General features: G+C 43.6%; 1 protein-coding gene across 4 annotated transcripts in view; it reads left to right on the forward strand.

Moving 5' to 3' along the window:
- Positions 1-24,320, forward strand: part of WDFY4 (WDFY family member 4) — a 415,677-nt gene that overhangs the window by 195,623 nt on the left and 195,734 nt on the right. For all 4 annotated transcript variants that reach the window (XM_084845114.1, XM_084845112.1, XM_084845113.1 and 1 more), the window contains 2 exons: positions 18,236-18,313; positions 23,366-23,569. In XM_084845114.1, coding sequence (XP_084701240.1) covers positions 18,236-18,313; positions 23,366-23,569 — 282 coding nt within the window. The remainder of the gene's footprint in view (positions 1-18,235; positions 18,314-23,365; positions 23,570-24,320) is intronic.

Below are 24,320 nucleotides of genomic sequence, written 5' to 3' on the forward strand. Positions count from 1 at the left end.
AATCCTAGCTTGCTGAAATATGGGGTGGGTGGGGAAGGGAAATTACTATTTTCATTCTGTTTGCTATTCCCCAACTATGTGGGGGTTCCAGGAATGAAGGGCAGTTAATTAGCAATGTGCATTAGCCTCCTAGAGGGTTAAGGCACTAAGTATACATGAGACACTTAATGGCTGAAGCTGCAGTCTGATGAAACACAAAATGAACATTTTGCTGCATATTATGAACAGCAATGACTGTGAGGTGTTTAACAAAAGTACAAAAACAAGATCACTCTGATCTATGATTGTGCCCAAGAAACTATGTTAACATGTTCCTTTTCTACACATGCACACATACATGTATGTGTGCACATCTATTCAACTCATGTGTTCTTTGGATTTGGACCGAGATTCATGGTGCACGTCAGGTAAGTTGCCCTTTACGTTCCTAACGTAAGGGAATTAGTAGTAGAAGGCCGATGAAGACTTAGATTAAAAGACTCTGCATAGTATTACAAAATGAAGAGAGATTGATTAATATGCAACTTCGGTACAGAGATGTTGATTATACAAGCCAGGCATGAGGAACCTTTGGCCCATGGGCCTGCTATGGCCTCTGGGAGTTCCTCATCTGGCCCAGCAAGTTTCTGCCCCAGGCCCTTTCCCTTTCCCCAGTGCTGAGAGAGAGCAAAGGGCTGATCCTCAATCTGCAGCAGATCCACTCCCATCTGCTGCAGATAGGTGGCAAACCCCTTTTCCTGCCTAAGCACTGAGAGGGGCTCCTCTCTCAGTGATGGGGCAGAAAAAATGTCCCTCTTCAGCTGATCTGCACGGATCGTGCAAGAGGCAGGAGAGAGTGCAGATATTACAGGTTGTATCCAAAGGTATTGTTCCACAAGTGGGAGGGAACTGCTGGCAGAACAGAATTTCCCCTACAGCCCCCACATGCCCCTTAAATCTGCTCCAGAATGTTGGGGGACCATCTGGAGCAGATTTGCAGCATGCGAAAGGGGGTGCAGGGGGGAGGAGAGGATGGGGGAAGTCCCATCGCATGAGCTTAAGCCCCATTGCACAAGGGTTGGATCCAACCCCACGTCTCCTAGAGCAAGGGAGGAAAGGGGGTTTCTTTATCTGAGTGTGTTGGTGAATCAAGAGACCTTCCTTGGTGCTGACCACCAGGGCTGCTTGAGTTGCCTGCAATGTGAAACTAGGGCAAGTGAAGCCCTACAGGTTCCTGGGACCTTCTATGCTACAAGGCACACTTATATATAGGATTGGAGAGAGGACATGCAGCAGTGTGTTCCTTTGACTACTCCAAAGACAAAATAATAGCATCAGAGAGGGGAGGGGACGAGGGGGAAAGGAGCAGTGTATACCTCTGCTCACTTCCTCTGTTCCTGCATAAGAGTTTGCCTTGCACAGTTTCATAGATAGAGTGAAGCTTCCTAGAGTTAAAACATTAAGGGGTTAATATGGCAGTGATGGCATCTTAATATGGCATCTTAATATGGCAGTGATGCTGAGCTCCTTGGTAACAGTGAAAAGCAATTTCTAAAACTCTTTTTATGCAACCCTTATGGAGAGCTGCTAAAAACCATTTAAGTACCACAGAGGCAAAAATCTACAGAAAGAAAGATCAAACAGGTATAACGATTAAAAATTATGAAATTTGCATATACATAAAAAGTTCATCCAAACTACTTATATACAAATGTCTACATTATTGGGTGTGAATTAAACACTTACTTAAAAATCCATATAATGGGCAAAATACACTCAACCCTGCAGTCTGTGAAGTTCTGTGTGATGTAGTAAAAATTCCTCAAAGGCATCCAACATTTTCAAAAAGGGCAAATGTTCTGTCAGAGCTTTAGGGTAGCTAAGGATTGTTCATTCCAGTCATATGAATCCTATTCCAAGCATGTTTACACTGAAGTAATTCTCACTGAGTTCAGTGGTGTTTACCCAAGTAACGTTGGCAGCGTTAGATATTTGTCTTCCTGTTTAATTCTACACTGTGTAATGTGTCACAATGAATGTCTTCCTTACTATGGTGGTTAGCTTTTGCCTCTCACAATAAGGCCATGGAGCACAGTCTGCCCTGTGCTAAAACTCACTCATTCCCTTCCCCCTGGGATTATTTCCTGGTGCAGAAAAACATATGACCTTTCCTTTCCTAGCAGGTGCCTAAAAAGAGATCAGCTGTTTCAAAAAGAGGTGTGAAATGTCCATGGCTGACAGGCTGAGTGTCCTGGGGCTCTCCCAGAGGTTGCTTGCAGCAGTTGACAATCACACCAAAGGGAACGCTGTGCTGATGTTCAGAGTTGTTGGCATTGTTTCAGTTGAAAGATTCCTGTGCCACTGATCCTGCCAATCTATCTAAACTACCGTCAGCACAGGGACTGGCACAATTCCAATGCACTGATTCAGTGTGATGGCCACTCACCAAACTTCCTTCTGAAAGTGTCTTTGGAGGACTACTGTTTGATCCCAACTGTCTTGCATGAAAAATGGGCCAACAGCCTTTATTTTATGTGGGATAATAATAATACAATGCCCAAGTCAAGATCTTCACTTAATAAAACTACGAGTCTCTTCATTGGTAAATTAACGTTGTAGTGGATATCTCAACCAATTAAATGTCTGTTGCAAAAGCAACATATCAATCAATAGGTTGAAAGAATTGTTTTTAATTGTAGAAATACAACAGAATTACTGTAACTTTTGTCCACCTTTGTCATCCATGTAAAAATCTTGTATTGCAAGACTCGTCACTAACATAGCATGTGTCAGGGAGCCAGGAAGTAGAGAATATAGGAAGCTACAATGCCGAGCATAAGTATTTACCCCCCTGCTTGACTTTTCCACATCTTGTTGTATTACAACTTGGAAGTCAAATGGATTTAACTGGCATTTTTACCATTTGACTTATACAACATACTTAACATGCTGATGGTGCAAAATATTTTAATTGTGGCACAAAAGTTAATTAAAAAAAACAATCTGGCATTTGTTGGTTGCATAAGTATTCACCCGCCTGAGTCAATACTTGGCAGAAGCACCTTTGGCAGCAATTACAGCTGTGAGTCTTTTTGGGGGGTAAGTTTCTACCAGCTTTGTGCTTCTGGATCCTGCAGTTTTTGCCCATTCTTGGCAAAATTGCTCCAAGTTCTGTCTGGTTGGATGGGGACTGTTGGTGAACAGCAGTTTTCAAGTCTTGCCAAAGATCTCAATCAGATTGTGGTCTAGGCTTTGACTGGGCCATTCTAAGACATTCTGGTTCTTGTTTTTAAACTACTCCACTGTAACTTTGGCTGTGTGTTTAGGGTCGTTGTCCTGCTGGATGGTGAACCTTCGCCTCAGTCCCAGGTCCCTTGCAGTCTGAAGCAGGGTTTCCTCTAGAGTTGCCCTGTATTTGGCTCCATCCATCTTGCCCTCAATCCTGACCAGTTTCCCAGGCCCTGCCCATGAAAAGCATCCCCACAACATGATGCTGCCACCACCATGCTTCACCATGGGGATGGTGCTCACAGGGCAATGAGCACTGTTGGCTTTGTGCCACCACATGGTTTTGAAGTAAGGCCAAAAAGTTCCATTTTGGTCTCATCAGACCAGAGAAATTTTTTCCACATGTTTGCTTTGTCTCCCACATGTCTTTTGGCAAAATCCAAATGAGATTTGATATGGTTTTCTTCAGTGATGGCTTTCTTCTCGTCACTCTTCCATAAAACCCAGCTTTGTGGGGCATCCAGGTGATAGTTGTCCCATGGACAGTTTCTCCCATCTCAGCTGTGGATCTCTCCAGCTCCTTCAGAGTTACCATTGGTCTCTTGGTTGCTTCTCTGACTAATGCCCTCGTTACCCAGTCACTGAGTTTTGGTGGATGACCTTCTCTAGGCAGAGTCACGGTTGTGCCATATTCTTTCCATTTCGTAATAATGGATTTAACAGTGCTTTGGGGGATGTTCATAGTTTGGGATTTTTTTTATAACCCAGCCCTGGTTGGTGCTTCTCCAGAACTTTATCCTGGACTTGTTTTGCTAGCTCCTTGGTCTTCATGATGCTGTTTGTTTAGATATGCTGTCCAACAAACTCTGGGGCCTTCCAGAAACAGGTGTATTTAATCTGAGATCATGTGACACTTGAATTGCATACAGATGGATTCCATTCAACTAATTATGTGAGTTCTGAAGGCAGTTGGTTACACCAGAGGGGTGAATAGGGGTGTCACAGCAAAGGGTGTGAATACTTATGCAATCCAGATGTTTCAGTTTTTTATTTGTAAATCATTTTGTAAAATATATAGGTGTTCCCCCCACTTCAACATTATGGAGTATTTTGTGTAGATCAGGGACAAGAAATCCTAATTAAATCCATTTTAATTCCAGATTGTTACACAACAAAATGTGGAAAAGTCAAGGGGGGGTGAATACACAAAGTACTGTATATTGGGAGAGAATATATGTGGATACTGCATATATTGTAACTATCCCCACAAAAAGTCACACTTTTATTAATACAGTATTTCAAACTGTTCCAACTAGCTCAGTATTGTCCACAGTGATTGGCCCCAAAACAGAAGAGAAAATATTCTCAGGTGCCTGAAAAAGCTTTTATTCTGCCCAATGCATTTTGGAAAGAAATTTCCTTCCTCAGGGGCTGCAGTTAAAATTCCATTATAGAGGATTGTTGACATGTTGTAATACTCCAAAGAAACTAAAAATATTTGAAAAGTTGCATTAATTAATATTATCCACTGAATCCAAACAATAGACCTTGTATCACTTTCAAGAGAACCAAAAATTAAAAAAAACTGCTTGGTACACAGCAACACTAACTATAGATTGAGGACAGCTCAGCCCATCCTTTGAGGGGCATCAATACCCAGAGGGCATCACCCCTGTGGATGCTGCATATACTGTAAATATGCCAAAAATGTCACACATTTATTAACAAAGTAGATAATAGAATGTATGGTATTCAACATTTTTCCACTTGTAGCTGCGGACATTTGGTATATACATACAATCAAATATACATATGACAAATGTATGTTGGCCAGACCCAAAGGCCATTCAGGAAACACATGAGCAAAAACCTCAGTAATATACACAACTAAAGATCTGGTGCCCCCCTAGTGAACCTGTTAAAGAATCAAACTTCTGGGTGATAGAAAAATTACATGAACCTAATGCCAAACTTCTTCTTAGAAGAATATTCTGGATTCTGCAGCTGGACAGTCTTGCTCCAGAGGGTCTGAATAAGGACCTAGAATACTGATCATTACTGTAAGTTCGGAAATGACTTCACCAGTTTACTCATGAGTAGAGGAGAAAAATGCAACAAGAAATTTCCCCTGTAACAAAATGGTATTGCCTTCACTTCACCTGCAGCCAATTTAGGACTATAAAATCAGGGTGAGTCCTCCATGCTTTTTGAGGATTTTAAGACAGAAGAGGCATTGGAAGGATTCTTTTTGATACTTCGGAGAAACAAGTGGGTGAATAGGAAGACATGAATACATGGAGAAAATTTTTTATAGAGGAATGTACTAGTAATAAGGCTATAAAGGTTTGGTGTTAATGGAACAGTTTGTTTTATCACCCAAGGGAGTCTACTGTATCAGATTCATCTTAGTTGTGTATGTAAGCAGTCTTGTGAAACAGAAGCATGTGGTTACGTTTTAACATACCAGTAGGCAAAGGCAATGATTAGAACTTTTATCTAATCCAAAGCAAAGAATCATTTTAATGGTTTATCTTAGAAATTTTGTAAATTGTGGATGCATTTTAGTACAGTATTTGTTGTAACTTTTTAGATAAGTTTATAGATTTTAGGAGTGTTTTAAACCATTAATAACGTTTTACAATGATGTATTAGATTTACCTCAGATATTTTTATAAGCAGTCTTACTAATGGGAGGCTTTTTGAACTTAACCTTTTCATCTAACTTAACTTTAAGTCTAACTTAACATTTTGCATCCACAAGTAAGTGGATGCAAAAAATTAGAATTTATATTAAATAATAGTTTAATATAATGATTTGTTTTAATGGTTATGTTTTATAAATGTTACAAAATGTGGATTCAGTGGATAATATTAATTATTGCAACTTTTCATATATGATTAGTTTCTTAGGAGTGTTACAAAATGTCAGCAATGCTTTTTGTGAACCGCCCAGAGAGCTTCAGCTGTTGGGTGGTATAGAAATGAAATGAAATGAATAAATAATTGAATTTTAATTGCAGCCCCCAAGGAAGCAAATTTCTTTCCGAAATGCGTTGGGACATAAGTGCCGTCCCCTCTTGCTGTTTCCGTATGCTGATTAGCAACAGCTCTCCAGAGATTCAGAGAAGGATCTTCCCCAGCAGCCCCACCCAAAGATGCTGGTTTGCATATTAGCAGGAAAGGGGCTGCCAACTGTCCTCTTCCTTCTCCAAGAATTCAAGATAGGGTTTATTCCGTAATGATACCCACTCATGTAAATGGCCCTTGAAGGCCCACTGCCTTCAAGGAGGTGATGGTGCATCCACTCCTGGAAAAGCCTTTCCTGAATCCTGAGGTTTATACTAACTAGCTCTCAGGCATTAATACTCCCTTTCTGAGCAAACTGCTTGAGGGGGTGGTGGCTGGCAGTTGCAGATGTTCCTGGAGGATGTGGATTATGCTGCCTCTATCGCGTCTGCAGGGTGCTGTCCCAGGAGGCTGTTCCAGGTGGTCCAGAGCCTGGTCGGTCCTGTGGCTCCTGAACCACTGGAGCATTCTAAGGCCTCCTGTGAGGCCTTGGCAAGGCACTTTGCAGATAAAATTGATCAGATTAGGTGTGTTACTCTGCACACTGTGGATACAGTTAGTGAGCAAGAGGCGGCCTGTGGCAAACCGGTTTTGTGGGATCGGTTCCAGCTTCTTCCTCCTGATGAAGTGGACAAGGTGCTTTCATCTGTAAGGCCGACCACCTGCTTACTTGATCCTTGCCCATCTTGGCTCATTATGGGCTGCAGAGAGAGACTGGGTGAGGGGATCAGGGTGGTGGTGAACACCTCCCTTGAGGAGGGAGTGATGCCATCAGCCCTCAAGGAGGCAGTGATAAGACCGCTCCTTGGATCCTCAAGTTCTGAACAACTTTCGCCCAGTCTCAAATCTGCCATTTTGGGGCAAGGTGATTGAGCGGGTGGTGGCGATGCAATTGAAGGCACACTTGGAAGAAACTGATTATCTAGAGCCATTTCAGTCAGGCTTCAGGCTTGGGCATGGGACAGAAACGGCCTTGGTTGCCTTGGTAGATGATATGAGGAGGGCTCTGGATAGGGGTGAATGCTCCTTCCTTGTTCTGCTCGACCTCTCAGCAGCTTTTGATACCGTTGACCACGGTATCCTCCTGGACTGCCTGGAGGGGTTGGGCATTGGAGACACCGTATTGCTGTGGTTCTGGTCCTTCCTCTCTGGCAGGTACCAGAGGGTAGCACTGGGAAAGGAGGTTTTGGACCCGTGGCCACTCACTTGTGGGGTGCCACAGGGTTCCATCCTCTCCCCGATGCTATTTAATATCTATGTGAAGCCGCTGGGGGCTATCATCAGGAGGTTTGGGGTGTGGTGTCATCAATATGCGGATGACACGCAGCTCTACCTCTCGTTCAAATCTTTACCAAGGTTGGCTGTAGAATCCCTGTCCAAATGTCTGGAGACAGTGAGTGGCTGGATGGGGAGGAATAAGCTGAAGCTGAACCCTGACAAGACCGAGGTACTTTTGGTGGGAGACAAGAGGAGGCTGGGGGATGTTGACCAGGTGTTGAATGGGGTACGGCTACCCTTGAAAGACCAGGTCTGCAGCCTGGGGGTCATTTTGGACTCCCAGCTGTCCATGGAGGCTCAGGTGTCAGCTGTGAGCCAGACAGCGCTGTATCAACTCCATCTGATACGGTAGCTGTGCCCCTTCCTTCCTGACTATCTGCTCCCATCGGTAGTACATGCCCTGGTCTCCTCTCGTTTAGACTACTGTAATGCACTCTACGTGGGGTTACCCCTGAAGACGGTTCGGAAGCTGCAGCTGGTACAGAACGCGGGGGCTCGCCTGATTAAAGGCAGCCGCCGGCAAGATCACATCACTCCAGTGCTGAAGGAGTTGCACTGGTTACCAGTTGTTTTCCGGGCCAAATTCAAGGTGTTGGTTTTGACCTTTAAAACCCTATATGGTTCCGGCCCAGCCTATCCTAAGGAGCGCCTCCAGCAGCACCAGACAGGCCGCTTAACAACATCAGCCTCGGATGGCCTCTCTGTCCCATCAGCCAGGACAGCTAGACTGGTGGGGACGAGGGAGAGGGCCTTTTCTGTGGTGGCCCCCACTCTGTGGAACTCCCTCCCTAGGGAACTCCGTCATGCCCCCTCTTTAATGAGCTTCCGTCGTGCATTAAAAACGTGGTTGTTCAGGCAGGCATTTGGGGTGGGTTAGGGTATTTTAGAAAATGTTTTTATTGTAGAATTTTATTGTTTTAAACTGTTTTATTGTATGCTGTACATCGCCCAGAGTGGCTGGGTGACCAGCCAGATGGGCGATTAATAAATTTAATAATAAATAAATAAATAAATTATCTCAACCCATTTTAGTCCGGGTTCAGCTCTGGTTTTTGGACAGAATCGGCTTTGGTCGCCTTGATGGATGACCTCTTGTGGAAGAGAGACAGAGGGAGTGTGACTCTGTTTATCCTGCTTGATCTCTCAGTGCCTTTTGATACCATTGACCATGGTGTTCTTCTGAATTGTCTCTGTAAGATGGAAGCTGGGGCACTGTTCTACAGTGGCTCCAGTCCTACTTGCAGCGTTGGTTTGATAAAGTAGCATTTGATGACTGTGCCGCGGTTCCCTGGCAATTATACTGTAGGGTGCTGCAGCGTACCGTCTTGTTTGCAGTACTGTTTAATACCTATATGAAGCTTCTGGGGGTGGTTATTAGGAGGTTTAAGTATGCTAATGACATCCAGATCTGTTTCTTTGTGACATCTGAATCAGGACAGTCTGTGCATGTACTGAATCAGTGCCCAGACACAGTAGTGGGTTGGATGAGGGCCAACAAACTGAGAATGAACCCTGACAAGTTGGAGACTCTATGGATGGGTAGTTCCTGGGTACAGGAATTGTGGAGTTTTGTTCTGAGGGACTGCACCCCCATCCAGAAAAAACAGGTACATAGTTTGGGGGTGATCCTGGGTCCATGGTTGTCATGAGAGGCCCAAGTGACTTCTTGGTGAGGAGCACCTACTACCAGCTCCAGTTGATATATCAGCTACACCCTTTCCTGGATAGAGCTAGCCTGGCTACAGTAATTCATGCACTGGTAACCTCATGTTTCAATTACTGTAATGTGCTTTATGTGGGGCTACCCTTGTGTCTGGTCCGGAAGCTGCAGCTGGTATAGAATGTGGCATCCAGGATGCTGAGTGGGGTGCCTGGCCATGCAAATATTACACTGGTGTTGAAGCAACTGCAATGGCTACCTATTGTCTACAGATCCAAGTTCAAGGTCTTGCTGCATATAAAGCCCTGAACAGCTTGGGGCCAGGTTACCTGGTAGATCGCCTTCCCCAATATAGACCTGTGCTATCATTAAGATCATTAGAGTAGGGCTTGCTGATTGTACCCCAACCTACAGATTATCATTTTGTGGCAATCTGACAGTGGGCCTACTCTGTCATGGTGCCCACCTTATGGAATGCCCTCCCCCCACCCCCGGTATTTGGGAGTCACCAACTCTGGCATGTTTTAGGTACCCACTAGAGACCCATCTCATTACCCAAACCTTGTTAATTCTGGTGTTTGGAGTATTTGGTTTTAATAGTTTTTTTAAAATAAATGGTTTCTATGCATGTTTTTAAAAATTTATTATGATGTATTTTAATGCATTTTAATCTTTGCTTTGTAAGCCATTTAGAGATATTTTAAGATATGGTAATAAATCAATTAAATAAATAAAATAACTAAATTAGGATGAAGGATAAAATAGAATCCTGACACAGCTCATAGCATATGAATCTGCTAAGAGCAGAACTACCAGAACATGCTGTTTTCAGCTCCCCTCGCAGACTGGTGATCCAGGAGGATACCATGGTTGATGGTATTGAAAGCCTTTGAGAGATCCAGGAGAATCCACAGGGTAATAGTCCCATTGTCTTTTTCCCAGTGAAGGATATCCACCAGGACTGGAAAACAGATCGTAAAGTGTACAGAGATTGAAGAATTCCTGGTGTTGGGTCACCACCACATGGCCATGCACCTTGCCCTAAAAGGGGAGATTTTTGACCAGCAAATATTATGAATGAAGCCCTCATCCATTCTGGTATCCTTTCTTTTCCTTTCAGCAAGGTTTGGAAACATTGGGGCAAGATTTGCTCAACACGTCTGGTTTTATATTCTTAACATGTAGTCTATGAGATGGCACAGTCTGACTGAGGATGAAACAGTAGCCCTGTACAGAGACAGAAGAAAAAGTATGGATGCCAACCAGGAAATACCCACATAATTGGCTCTGTCTTCATGGTTGCCACAGGAAAGTGGCTCCCGCATATCTGTGTGTGGATGTGTGGAAAGGGCTCATTGACTTGTGCATACTAGCTGCCCTAGTCTTGTGTCTTGCAAAGAGGGATTCTTGCATTTTCTCGGTCTCTTTTGGAGTTTGGTATGAGTTATGGAATAGTTTTGTGAGGAAACAGTGATGATTACAAGTTTAATGATGCTTTAAGAAAATGAAGTGTAATGACTTCCATCAGTGCCATACAGGAGCTTCCTGCAGGGGAGATGCTGGTTGAGCACAGGCACAGAGATAGATCCCAGCCAGTGTCAACTGGCATCACATAGATCTTGCAACACATTAACTTAATTAGAGCCCAGTGTAAGTAGAAGCCAGACAGTTTGCTGTGAAGAATTGCTGTGCTTGTAGCACAGAATGAGTGCATTTAACATTTACTGGCTGATAAAGCCTGGCAGCATTCCAACATTACGGCAATCTGACCAACCTTTCCCGCCTATTTGCTCAGTTCCTTGAGATCACCGAAAACAGTCTCAGAGCAGAGAGAAACCTCAGTATTGGTAGAGACAGCAGAGGGGGGATGGTGAGTGTAAATTCGGTCATGTTTAACTTCAGAACCTGCACCAAATGGGTCCAAAATACCCCAGTGGGTAACCAAGCTAATCCAAGCAGACAAACATCACTACAGACAGAATTGTAAACTGGAATCTATTTATTTTAGAAAATTACAAAATTAAAAGAAAGTGGTGGCATGGTGGTTATATGAGTGTTACAAACTTTCTCTGTGATTACAGGGAAGGAGAATGCAACAGAAATAGGAGATTAATTAAAAGAATTATAATTGCCAAAGCTGGTACTATGAATTTAACTAGCCAGATAACAATTTGAACTTCTAACATTGTTATGACTCCTCTTTCATATCTTGTCCTGTTTACGACTTGCTGTTTTAAAGCTAAACTAAAACACACTTAAACTAAATGAAAACATAATTGTTAACTCTCCCTTTTACCTCCTCCTGCACATAACTTGAATATAAAGGCTAAGCTAAAGCATTATTAAGTTCCTCTAGGCATGCGAAGAATAAAGGTAGAAGCTAGAGTGAAAGGAAAAACCCAAGACTTCGAAATAATTCTAAATCCCATCTTCAGAAATAACTCCAAGTCTAAACCTCAGAAAAAATACTCTAAGATAATATTGTAAGTCCCATCCTCAGAAAATATTCTAAGTCCTGACTTCAGAAATAATTCTAAGTTCCAACTTCAGAAAATACTGTAAGACCTAATAATTCTACGTTCTAAAGTCTAAGAGTCTGGAGTGGTCCATAGTTACCCAAATCCTTGAGTGTGGTGGTGAGGTAGAAAGAGAGGAGTGAAGCAGGAGCAGCAGCAACAGAAATGAGCTCTCACTACCTGTGCTTTTTATACACTGCCTGGGTCAAAGGTGGGGGCTCCAATGTGTAATGAGACAACCACCTTCCAATGAAAATGGGGTATATGTGTGGTTAGATCACCCACTCACCAATCAGAAGTAAGGTGTCTTATCTATCTCACACAATGATATCACGTCTGGGGAACAGCTCTGGCACTACTACAAATGGGTTACTTTGAAGTGTCCTAAAATGTGACTAAAAGTCTGCCATCTGGGCATGTTATCTTGATTGACGTATTTCTCCCTGATACATCTTCTTTGAACTCACGGTCATCTGTGGTCCTATGTAGTCATATCTGCCCAAACAACTCCTCCCAATTGTCGCTCATGCTCAGGAATACAGCTTCCCCCACCCAACTAGCATTGAGTAAGGACATTCTCTTTTCACCACAAGGTGTCAAAACAGTACTTTTCCTCCTCTTAGTAGGCATCTGAGCATGCTCAGTTCTTCTTCTCATTTTGCTCATACACTCTGCTGGCACACTGTGGCTATGGACAAGCTCTATGAAGCTGCTTGTAAAGGCAGCTGCATTCCCCATGCCCTTTCTTCAAAGCCAGTCCTGCATAGGGATGTACGAAAGTCACTTACCATTAGGGATGTCAGAGAATTCCGCCACAGATCTCGGTGAGGCCAAATGCCAGTGCATTCGGCCCCCCGAACTCCATGGCGGAATGGCCTGCCCCGCCTCCCCCCCACGGATACCCCCCGGGATGAGACTTACCTGGGGCAGATGTTCCAGACAGCGGCGGCTCCGGCGGTGGCTTCGGCGGCTGGTCTTCTGACTGGCTGCCGCCGCCACCATTTACAGTCTGTTCCCCCCCCCCATTCGTGATAGGCTACGTAAAGACTTACGTAGCTTATCTCATCTGGGTTAAAAAAACAAACGCGTACGCAAATGGCGGCGTCTTACGGCCGCCGCCATTTGCGTTCCTTAATTTTGGCTGTCTTAGTCTACGTAAATATTTACGTAGACTAAGACGGCGAAAATAAGGGGGAACACAAATAGCGTAGCGGATGCTATTTGCTTTCCCCCTTATTTTCGCTGTCTTAGTCTACATAAATATTTACGTAGACTAAGAGGGCCAAAAATAAGGAATGCAAATGACGGCGGCCGTAGCTGCTGCCATTTGCGTACACGTTTTTGTTTTTTTTTTAAACCCAGATGTGATAGGCTACGTAAGTCTTTACGTAGCCTATCACGGCTGAATTCAGAGATGCAAACGGCGCCGGCTACGGCCGCCGCCATTTGCATCCCTGCTAACCAGCGGCTGGATGTCTGGCTGCTGGCGGAGCCGGCCGGCAGCTCCACGGAATCCCCGCGGAGCGGAGCCGGCCAGCCAGGATTCTGGGGGGAGGAACGGAGCGCCTCCCCCCCCCAGCGGAGCCAGGTAAGCAGGGTTTCGTACATCCCTACTTACCGTTTCGCAGATCTGCTTCGCAGTGGGGGGGAGGCGCTCTGTCCCTCCCCCCGGAATCCTTGATGGGGGGAGGCGCTCCATCCCTCCCCCTGGAATCCTGCCCGGCTGGCTCCGCTCCGCGGGGATTCCACGGAGCCACTGGCCAGCTCCGCCCGCAGCCAGACATCCGGCGGCTGGGCAGCAGGGACGCAAATGGTGGCAGCTGTAGCCACCACCGTTTGTGTCCCTGTACTTAACCATGTTAGACTATGTAAATATTTATGTAGCCTATCACGGCAAAGTAAAAAAAAACGCGTATGCAAATGGAGGTAGCTATGGCGGCCGCCATTTGCGTTTGCTATTTTTCTCCGTTCTAGCCTACGTAAATATTTTCGTAGGCTAGAACGGCTAAAAATAGTGAACGCAAATGGCGGCCGCTGTAGCCGCCGCCATTTGCGTACGCTGCGCCCAGCCACGGCCGGCCAGGAGACAAAGCCAGTAGTCACGGCCGGCCAGGAGAATGGCTGACAAAACGGCCCATCCAAATGGTCAGCTCTAGCATAGAGTCAGCTCTAGCAGTCAGCTCTAGCTAGTAGTGACCATTGAGTTCCACCCCCCCAAATGGATTCCTTCAGCATCCCTAGCCTGTACAGGGGGCCAAACCGGTACAGTGAGATTGTGGACTCCATGGATAAGCTGCTTGACCAGGGGGTGTGAAAAAAAAGCCCACTGGAAGACAGCAGAGACTGCTGCTAAATAATGAAGGGATAGAATAAATTGTAGAACTTGGTGCAACAGGCACCGACTGAGCTGGATTGAACCCATGATGGTCTGCAAAAGCACAGAAGGGCATCTCGTTGCAAGCATATGAGCTCCATGCAGCTGGCTTGCATGCCACTTGAAGGACGCACTGAACAATCTTCAGAATAGGAGATTGAGCTGAAGATGTTTTTTTCTTCAGTTCCAACTGGAGTGACTTATGGGCACTTGCCCTCGTAGACAACTTCTTCACTGCAACAATGTTCAATGACTGGCCTGGTGTTGGCAGGAGGGTACAAACGGCTTTAGGGGCACCTGGTGGTGATGGGAACCTCGCTCACAGAACCACTGAAGGAGCCATGTTCAAATGGGATGGGTGTCTGTTGTCCGTGTGCGTGTGTCCGTGTCCTTTGACACCTTGAACATTTTTGGTGATGTCCTGCCTTCCGTGGGCTCCACTGCCTTAAGGCCTGATCTCAGAGTATGGCTCGAAGTTTGGTGGAGTGATTGTGCCTTGCCTGCTTAGTGAAAGCTTAGCAAAAAGAAGTTGTATGGTCAAGGTAAACCTTAGGCATGTATTTTTCTGTCTCCCCCCCCCCCCGCCCTCTGATTATTAGTATTTTCTACTTCGCAAATCAACCAGATTGTTGCAATAAGTGGTCACTCCATTTTATGTTTGGAGCTTCTCATTATAGGACCTTTTTGCAACATCAGAGAATAGGAAGTGTGGCCATTTTTGCAGCCGGATGGGTGGAAACCCAATGTCTCTTAGAGATGCCTTTTCCTCTTCCTGGAACAAGGGCCTCCTCAGCCTTTTTCCACCCAGTCTTCTGCACAAGAGCATATTGGATCAGGTGGACATAGGGCTGTGTGTACAAGCAAAACTTGAGCTTGTCAAAGTTCTCCAAATTCCACCTTGAAGCTTGTTCATCTCATGTTTGCATCGGATTGTGATCTTTTGAGGTTTTTTGTTTTCTCATGAAAATTCATGCATATTTTTCCAAATGTACACATCAGTTATGTGCATCTTTCAAACGTGAACATTTTTCCACTGATTACAGTATTTCATGCTCATTTTTCTAAAGTACATTACATTTGTAGTTTCCTGGGCAAGCAGATCACCAAACATCAAGGGCAACATAGGATTTCCTGGAGTCCAGACAACATTGATTCAATGATGAGCCATCATGTGGCTTGTGCTACAATCCTATACATCGGGCATGGGGAACCGCTGGTCCACAGACTGGATAAGTCCTTTGGGGGTTCCTCATTTGGCTTACCAGCTTCTTCTCCAGTCCCCATCCCCTCTCGAGGTCCGGATCAAGGCCGTTATGGGTCCCAGGGTTAGCCATCTCTAGTGGGTCTCCAATACTGAAGTCACATACAACATTTGTGCGTGCGTATGCGCACGCACACGCGCGCACACGCACACACACACACACACACACACAGAGTTAACAATGCTGCAGCCCCTTGACCCTCTGAGGTGCTTCTGCAGAGGGTCAGGTAGCCCTCCTGAACAATGTGGGATGTGGTGCAGAGTACTGCTGAAGGAAATGAGAATCACCCCAAATTGGGAGGACCTCTTCCTGGATGATTTTGGGTGATTCCCGACTTCCTTAACAGTCCCCTGTGCCTCATCCCAAATTGTTCAGGTGGGTCCTCTGATCCTCTGGAGAGGCTTTTTGGGAGGAACAGGTGGCTGTAGGTGAGAGAAGGGGATAAGAAACTTTCCTTCCTTGAATATTCTTACATTACCGTATCTTAGACTGACATCACTATTTCCAGAAATTTTCAATATGTGTACATGTCCACCAAATACATTTAAAATCTAGGATTTGACTATACCTCTGACAACTGGATTTAACTATTACATACATTCTTTTGATTTTGAATGAGTTATGATATCAAAAATATAATAAATATCTTATTTAAACTCAAATCTAAAGAATATTTGAGTCATATAGCGTGTGTGTGTGTGTGTGTGTGTGTCTGTCTGCTGTCTGTCCGTCAGTCTATTACAACAAAGAGTCTTGTGGCACCTTAAAGACTAACACATTTATAGCCCAAGCTTAAGTGGACTGTGGTCCTTGAAAGCTTATGCCATAATATGTAAATGTGTTAGTCTTTATAGCTTACATTCCCCACTGCCCCAGTGCTTAATTCTATGATACTATCAACTGTTAGGGGCTTAAGCATACCAATTCCCTCTTTCTCCCTCCATGTTCTTTCCCCACTCCCCAACTGACACCTTCTGCATTCCATGCCATGGAAATATATAAGTATATAAGAAGTATATATTTTTGTATATTAAAAGAAAAAGAAAGTTCTTAAACTACTCAAAATGATCCTGTGAGCTTTCAGAGCTTTTGAACCAGGACCTATGCATAGAAATAAAAGAAGATTATAAAGTAAATCATCTCATTAGCTGGAGAGGAAATGCTTGGCTTTATATTGAATGCCATTTTTGGTCTCCCATTGGATGGAAGTCAGAAGCTGCTCAACTGAGATATCCAGTAGTTGTGTTTGGTCAGAAGTGCCCCCTCCTCACGCACGCGCACACACACACACACACAAGATAGCAGCTGACAGAGCAGTTCCTGTCTTTGGCATTCAGTGTGAACCTAGAAGTTCCTTTTCAGACAATGGGTTGGATCCAGATTTAGTCATACTGAAGAGTAGACTCATTGGAATCAATGGGATTTAAAGGTGTCATGACTGATTTCAGTGGGTTTCCTCTTAACTCTAGACCAACCCAATGATGTCACTTGACCACTCAGGTTTGCTATTAGAGCGAATGATAAATAACATTTTTCAAGTATATGAACAGGTGAAAAATCCTATAAAGACATCTTAGCTGTTTATAACTTTCATTTTAATCCTCTTGATTGGCTTCTTTTGTTCACCTTGGGGTTTCCTGTGTTCTTATTTTGTTTGTCTGCCAATCCTACAAATCCTAGTCACAATTTTAAAAAGAAACGAGTGGGGTTCACAGTGATGCCTGACTGTCTTATCGTCTGCAGTGCTCAGAAATAAGATCTATCCATTACGTTCTGTGAATCATGCTTTGAAATATGGGAGAGGCATTAAGTCAAATTCACTTTATCATATTTTCTAAGCACTTGAGCTGTGAGAGGACTATGGTTAATAAGTACAATACTTCTGGCAAACAGAGCTTATGATATTGTTTTACTTAATTTCTAAATTAATACATAATTTATTTAATAACAGATTAATCCATACTTGCAGGAATACATTTCTGAGATTCAGATTTTTTGTCAAAACTCAGGTTCTGGAATTAGAATTTGAAGGCAAAATTACACATGAACTTAACTCCATACTTGAGTGCAGTTTCCCCCTCCCCCCTCACACAATTTGCTAGCATAGGGGTCCAGGTTCTCACTGAGACCCTAGAGTATGGGATATGGAAGCTTTAACCCTTTGACTCCCACTGCAGTCCCAATCTGGGTCAGGCCCTTGCACTTAGGGATATATGGATTTTGTTAAATCCTTTCCATCTATATTTTGCAGATTGTCAGGCGTCTCTTGTTCTGTCATCTGCTCATTGACAGAATGAGATATTTTTAACCAGTTCTACTTGCACTAATGCGCATTAGCACAACTCTCCCACTCTCAAAAGTGAGAAACCAGTCCACAGAATCCGTGTGACTTGGAAAATGCTGGTCGGCTGCAAAATCCACAGGTCAGATTCATAAAAATCCAAGCTCATCTGAATCCATTGTGGATTTCTCCAACATCTTTACCTGCGCCTTTAATTTGCATTACAGAAAAAGTCCCACTGAAATGAATCGGACATTTTTTGCAGTGCAAATTACAGGTGCCTTCCCCCAATATGAATTGGGATGGATCACAGCAACGAGTTAAAGCCCCTCTAACCCCCACAACGAGGGGGTACCTCATTGATAATTTGAGGATGAGAGATGTCACTCAAGTGCAGAACTATGCAGTGAAGTTCACATGTTGTTTGGCCCTGAGTATCCAATTGAAATCTAAACCTTGGCAACACAACTCCCAATGCTTTAATGTTTTTATTTCTAATACTGCATTTCATTTTAGACTGAGACAAATTTTTGCTGTACTAAAGGATGCCATTCACAAATACATTGTAATGTGTTATTATTTTTTCATCAGGATGTTGTATCATCTTTAGAAAAAAACAGGAGAAGTGGCCAAGAACTATATGCAGTTTTGTACAAAGACCATGTTGAGGTAAGGAACCAAAAAGTCATCTCTCTAGGAATAGCAAAATGTGTTAGACTACTGTCAGGGAAAGGAAGGAATCATATTTTTGAACATAGGTTCATTACATTTGTAGTTTCCAGGGCAATCAGATCACCAAATATCCAGGGAAACATAAGGTTTCCTGGGGTCCAAACAACATTGTTTCAATGATGAGCCATCATGTGGCTTGTGCCACAATCCTATACATCGGGCATGGGGGACCGCTGGCCCACAGACTGGATATGTCCTTTAGGAGTTCCTCATTTGGCCTACCAGCTTCTTCTCCAGTCCCCATCCCCTCTCCAGGTCTGTAGAGGATGTAGACGACATCCAGGTTAGCCGTCTGTAGTGGGTTTCCTACTGTGCTCCCAATACTGAAATCACATGCAACATTTGTGCATGCACACACACACGGTCAACAATGTACAATAATGATACAAAAACATTTTTCACTACATATTTTAGAGGAAATAGTCTTCCAGCTTTCCTGGAAGCAAAAGACAAATATCTCTTCCATGGCAGAGGGCTCAAATACAAACACAAGCTTCCCCTTTTACAGCATACAGCACGCAGAGACACAGTAAACATAAACACACATTGAAACATGTGTGCACTCTCCCTCCCTCCCTCACACACACACTCAAGAAAGAGACAGACTGACCCACTGACTCATTCAAACACAACAGCCAAACCAGGGACACACATACACAGCCAGTGTGGGCCCAGAACATTTTGCTCCCTGAGGAGGATCAGCAAATGTCTCCCATTTCTTACGGGATGATCTGGGACAGTCACTAACTCTCAGCCTAACCTACTTCACAGGATTGTTGTGAGGGTAAAAACTGAGAGAATTTTAGTTCCTGAAGGAAAAGCAAAATATAAACATAATAACATAAATAATTCTATAATAGAAAACATAATTCTAGTATAAGCTTCCTTAGCATGTAAAACTTAATTCATAATAAACTTCCCTAGCATGTAAAATGGCAAACTGTGCATTCCGTCTTGCCTTACTGTGCATGTGCACTAGAGACAAGACGCATCCAGTACCCCACTTTGAAATTTCCCTTATACAGATCCTGGGGAAGGAGCCTGAAGACTGACACCAACTCTTATAACTCGTATTAAACATTCAAAATTTGAAAAATATCCTCTTCTCATATGCCCCAGCCTTATATCCACTTCATCTGATGCATGATTATGTGGATTTTCAGGTTTATATATGGTGGTGGTGGTGGTGGTGGTGAGACAGTGAAGTCTGAAGGAAATTAAATGCAGAAAGTATTTAATTATCATGGGCCCAGTCCTGCAAGCAAGTATTCTGACACAGGACACCCCAAACCAGTGAGAGTTTTTTATTGTAACAAATCCCATGGTGAAAGCTTAATGGTTACACTCTTCAGAAATCATACAGCTGATGGTAATTACCTATAGGCTTTATGCAATTCCAGAACAGTCAAAAACTAATAAAAACCGTGTCAGAGATCCATACAACTTGGTTTCCCGCTTGCAATCTCTACAGCTCAGAATACAGGACAAGGGGCTTGAAAGATTCCTGGCATAATCCATCACAGGCAATCCAAGACAAGGGTTCTAGAAAAAGACCTAAACAAATCCAACATACAGAGGTTTAGTCCAACCTTGAAATCTTCGTTTGAACCTCAGTGCTACATGGGTCAAGGCCTATCAAATCCAAGAGACAAGACAGGTTCAAGAGTAAATCCAGAGTAATCTCACACAGAAAGAGGTTTCAATGACCATAGCTTCCACTTTGATATGTCCACGCTACATGGGTCCAGGCATAGAAACGCCCAAGAGCCAGGATCAGTCCAAGCCAGTTGGGCGCTCTGGGCTAATTAACACTGAAGATTCATAAACCATAGCAAACAAGAATTCAAGGTCTATGAAAAGTACAACAAAGCTTTCCATGGCAGGTTCTTAACAATACAAAGTTCAAAGTGATAAGGGTCCAAAGTGGGTGGAGAATCCATGTGCAGAGTGCTTCAAGTAGCTCAGTTGGTAGTAAGTCCAAACAAAGGATTTGGGGCAGTAAAGATGGGAATGTTCCTACAAAGGCTCCCAGCCCGAATTTAAAAGTGAAGGTATGTCTGCAATAGCCCTCCTCCTGAATAACTAACTGACAAGGGATTTAGCCCATCAGTGAGGCCCCTGCCCATACAGGGCATCTCCATTCTGCCCTCCTGAGTTGATTCTTCAACCTATGTGACACCTTTGAACACTGCCCACCTCCCCTGTTATGTTCTCACAGGGAAGCTGCTGGCTTCCTCCCCTATCAAGGTCGAACCTTAGCAGCTGGATGGGCATAACTTAACTCCCGCCTGCTTTCCTCTGAGAACGCTGACAGAGATAAGCTCACACTGATTCTGACATACAGGCTGAATAGGCTCAAATCCTTCCAAGCCACTTCTGTTCAGATTCTGGCTATAAACTATAAGGCCCACTGCAGCACTGGGCCATAACATTAATGAAGGAAATTCCTTTAATTAAATACTACACACACACACACACACACACACACACACACTGCATTTCCCTAAAAACAAGAAACAAATCCAGTAGCAGACTAGATAACGACTCTGGACTTCACTACAGAACTTTCCCTCTCAGCAATATGGCTATAATTACCATGGACTACTTTGCAGTGCTGACATAACCCATAGTTACCCACAGTGCCCCTGCCCCCTGGCACACACACAGTAAGGGTATAATGGCAGACCTTATTTACATTGGCAGTTGTTGTTTTTTAATGTTACAAATGGAGAAAAAAAAACACCTTTTGTTGTTGCATGAAATAAGACCAGACCTGGAAAGAACATGAATGCCTGTCATTCTTGCTACCCACTGTTTGGGGCTAGGTATGCTACTGCCCAATCACAGCTACACTACAATCTGGATTTCCCAGTTGTTTTCTGTGGGCCATAATCACTTTTCCATGAGGGTAGACCAAAATAAAGGAATGGGGCCTCAGAATGAAACAGGAAGTCCCTCCTGCAGACAAGTTTTCACTCCGTACTTACCTCTGTGGCTCACGTTGATCATAGCTGTGACTTCACTCAACTCACTGAAAAGCAGTAGCAGGCTCACTTCTCACAAAATGATTGGCCAAAATGATTATCCATATCTTTCAAAATAATTGGAAATGTGCCTGAAAATTTTGCCACAATTTTGTCTGGGGTTCTACAAGGCTAGAAATTTGATTTGTTGTTGTTGTTGTTAGAAAGGTGGGAATCTTGGCTAGCTAGTGGGCCTCCACAGATTGTGGGCTTAGCCCTGTGGTTAATCCAACTTTGCTCCTATCCTCTGGCAGGGAACAACTCTTATCTCTGATCAGCATCTGATATAAGAGGTTTATATATCTGATAATTATAATTAATTATAATTATCAGATATTGTAATAATTTATATATCTGATATAAGAGATCAGCTCCCAGCAGGAATTTTCATCCTTATCACAGCATACTGGGCTGGGAAGATTAGACCTCCCCACCCAGTGTGCTACAATGGAGATGAAAATCCTTTCACTCAACTGATCTGCACGCAATAGCTGATGTACATGGATCAGCTGAAGAAAGTGGGGTGGGAACGCTGTATGTGTGAATGAATGGTGTGTGTCTGTGTGAATGGCATGTGAGAAATTGGAGTAGCTGGGCTCTGGCCATGCCCATTGCTGACACAGCCCCTGGGAGGTTTCCCAGGTGGTTATCCACTCCTCAAGTAATCTAGTCCTCATCCCTGCTATATGTATTCACCTGAGAGTTGGTTCCACTGAAGTCAGTGGCACTTACTTGTGAGGAGACGTGCATAGGATTGCACTGTAGATTTTTTTTTGATTTTCAAAAATGGTTTGTGCTTCATAGGAATGCAATGTATTAGTTTTTCGTATATTGATTATAATAAATTGATTTGATTATAATAAAGATATCTGGAGCATGGGAAAGAAGTCCCTTTCCTTCGTTCCGAAACACCTGTGTATTGTGCAGGGAGGGATGTTTAAGCTCATGTCTAAGCCCCAACTCTAATTCCTTCCTTCCAGGATACTTACTATAAATGGTTAGGGGCTTAAGCAGGCAATTGCCTCTTTCTCTCCACTTCCCCTCTTTTTACTTTTGTCTTTTACTTAAGTGATACCTCAACGTTCTGTACTTCCTGGAAGCACACAGAACTTTGTCAGGCTTTTATATACTTCTGCATACCTAAGGAGTCCCCCAAGTATGTCGAAATCTCTCCCTTATTTTTGGATGGCCCCGTTTCACTTCAAAACTGAGTGTCATTCAACTATCTGCATTTGCTGTTGGATGGAACAAGTGGGACCTGCAACAAAATGCTGCAGTGTATCCTCCCTCCTAAAAGTGGTTTATCTGTTTGGGATTGAAGCCAGCCATTTCTTACAGGAAGGAGTTTCTACTCCTTCCCCACTGTGTTCTGTTTTTCTTTGCCAACTTTCACACTATATTATGTGGTTACTGAGCATGCTCTGTCCTCATAGGGTGGGGAGTTGTTTTTTGCCCACGTAGGGTTTTTAAATATATATTTTTGTATTTCTGTAAACCTCAGGATTTCCCAGAGCACGTTCATACCTCCATTTCTAAGGGGGTCTGGTTTGCCTGCAGTCCTGGAGGCACTAATCACTTGAATTCAGTATTGGGAGGAATGATGATACTCCTGCATAAAAATACAATGGAGTGAAATCATATTCACTACTGAGTTTGCCAGCAACCACAGGAAGAAAGTGTATCCCATCATTGCTAGTTAACCTCAAAGAATTCCATGCCCAACATCCCCCTACTTCACCCATGCCGTCTTCTTGGGAGAAATGGGATTGCAGGGGAGAAACCTGAGACAGGAGAGGCTCTCCCTTCTCAGGATGCTTGTGCAGTACATGTAAGTATATGTACAGCTTTTTGGCTTCTAGTAGCTTGGGTTTCTCTGGTAAGAGGCTTCACTCAATGAAATCTCTGTATAAGTAAGAGGAGCAAAGAAGCAAAGCTGTGGTGTGAGTGTGTGAGTCTTTCTCCACAGAAGTTACTGTGTGTGTACAATAAATCAGCAAAAGCCTGGACAGACCTCGAAGAGCAACTTTTTAGGAATGGAGGCCCTTGGGGGTCTGCACTAACTCCTTCTGCCTCAAGATGGATTCTGGATGGGTATGAAGGTCCTGCCCGGATGAGGAAGAGAATTCGGTTCAACGTCACCCATCATACATCTGTGTCAATAAGGAATAAGGTAATATGCTTCTGTGGCAAGGAGTAAAAAAAAGGTCTCTTGTCTCTTTTTGCTCCATATATTTTAAGAAAATCAGCCTTCCAAAATCATCAGAGGGATAGCTCTTCCCTCTGGAACTTTGACACCTGCTCCTTTGGGGTCACAAATATTACCGGAAGCCTTGAAACAGAGCTAAGACAGATAATTAGAGGATAAGTGTCTCAGCTTAATATATCATTGCTTATTAGGCTGAAAATGATTACATATCCATGTGCTCTGCCCTTGCCCCTCCACTCTCTTCTTTCTCAGCATTCGTGCTTCTATTATGGCTTGTTTCTACCATAGTTTCCTATTGTTTCCTATAGAACTGGAAACCTGGATTGTAGTCAAAACAATAACAATGCCTGATCCTCAGCATTTTTTCCTCAGAAATCTTGCTAAATGTAATTAGGCATAAGGCCAAACCACATGCTACCTCAGTAACATGTTTAAATAATGTACTTAGAACCTGACATACCTTTTTCTAAACACAAAGCAGATCAAGTCCATGATGTGCGGGACTGGGGAGCCCTTTTCCCCCCTGCTCCATTTTCTCCTAGGAAATTCAGCTGAAGCTATTTGCCCCTAAAATGCTATTTTCAGCAAATAAAATGGCAGCTTCAAAGGGAATTTTTGTCTGCAAATAGCACAGGAAGAAAGGGTTAAATCCCCGCTAAATATACTATGGACCTCATCAGGAAAAGGCAGCTGCTTTGCCTTTTGTTGATAATGA

This window comes from Heloderma suspectum, chromosome 3 (assembly GCF_057233095.1).
Source record: "Heloderma suspectum isolate Gila_16-S chromosome 3, 16-S_ref, whole genome shotgun sequence".
NCBI lineage: Eukaryota > Metazoa > Chordata > Lepidosauria > Squamata > Helodermatidae > Heloderma > Heloderma suspectum.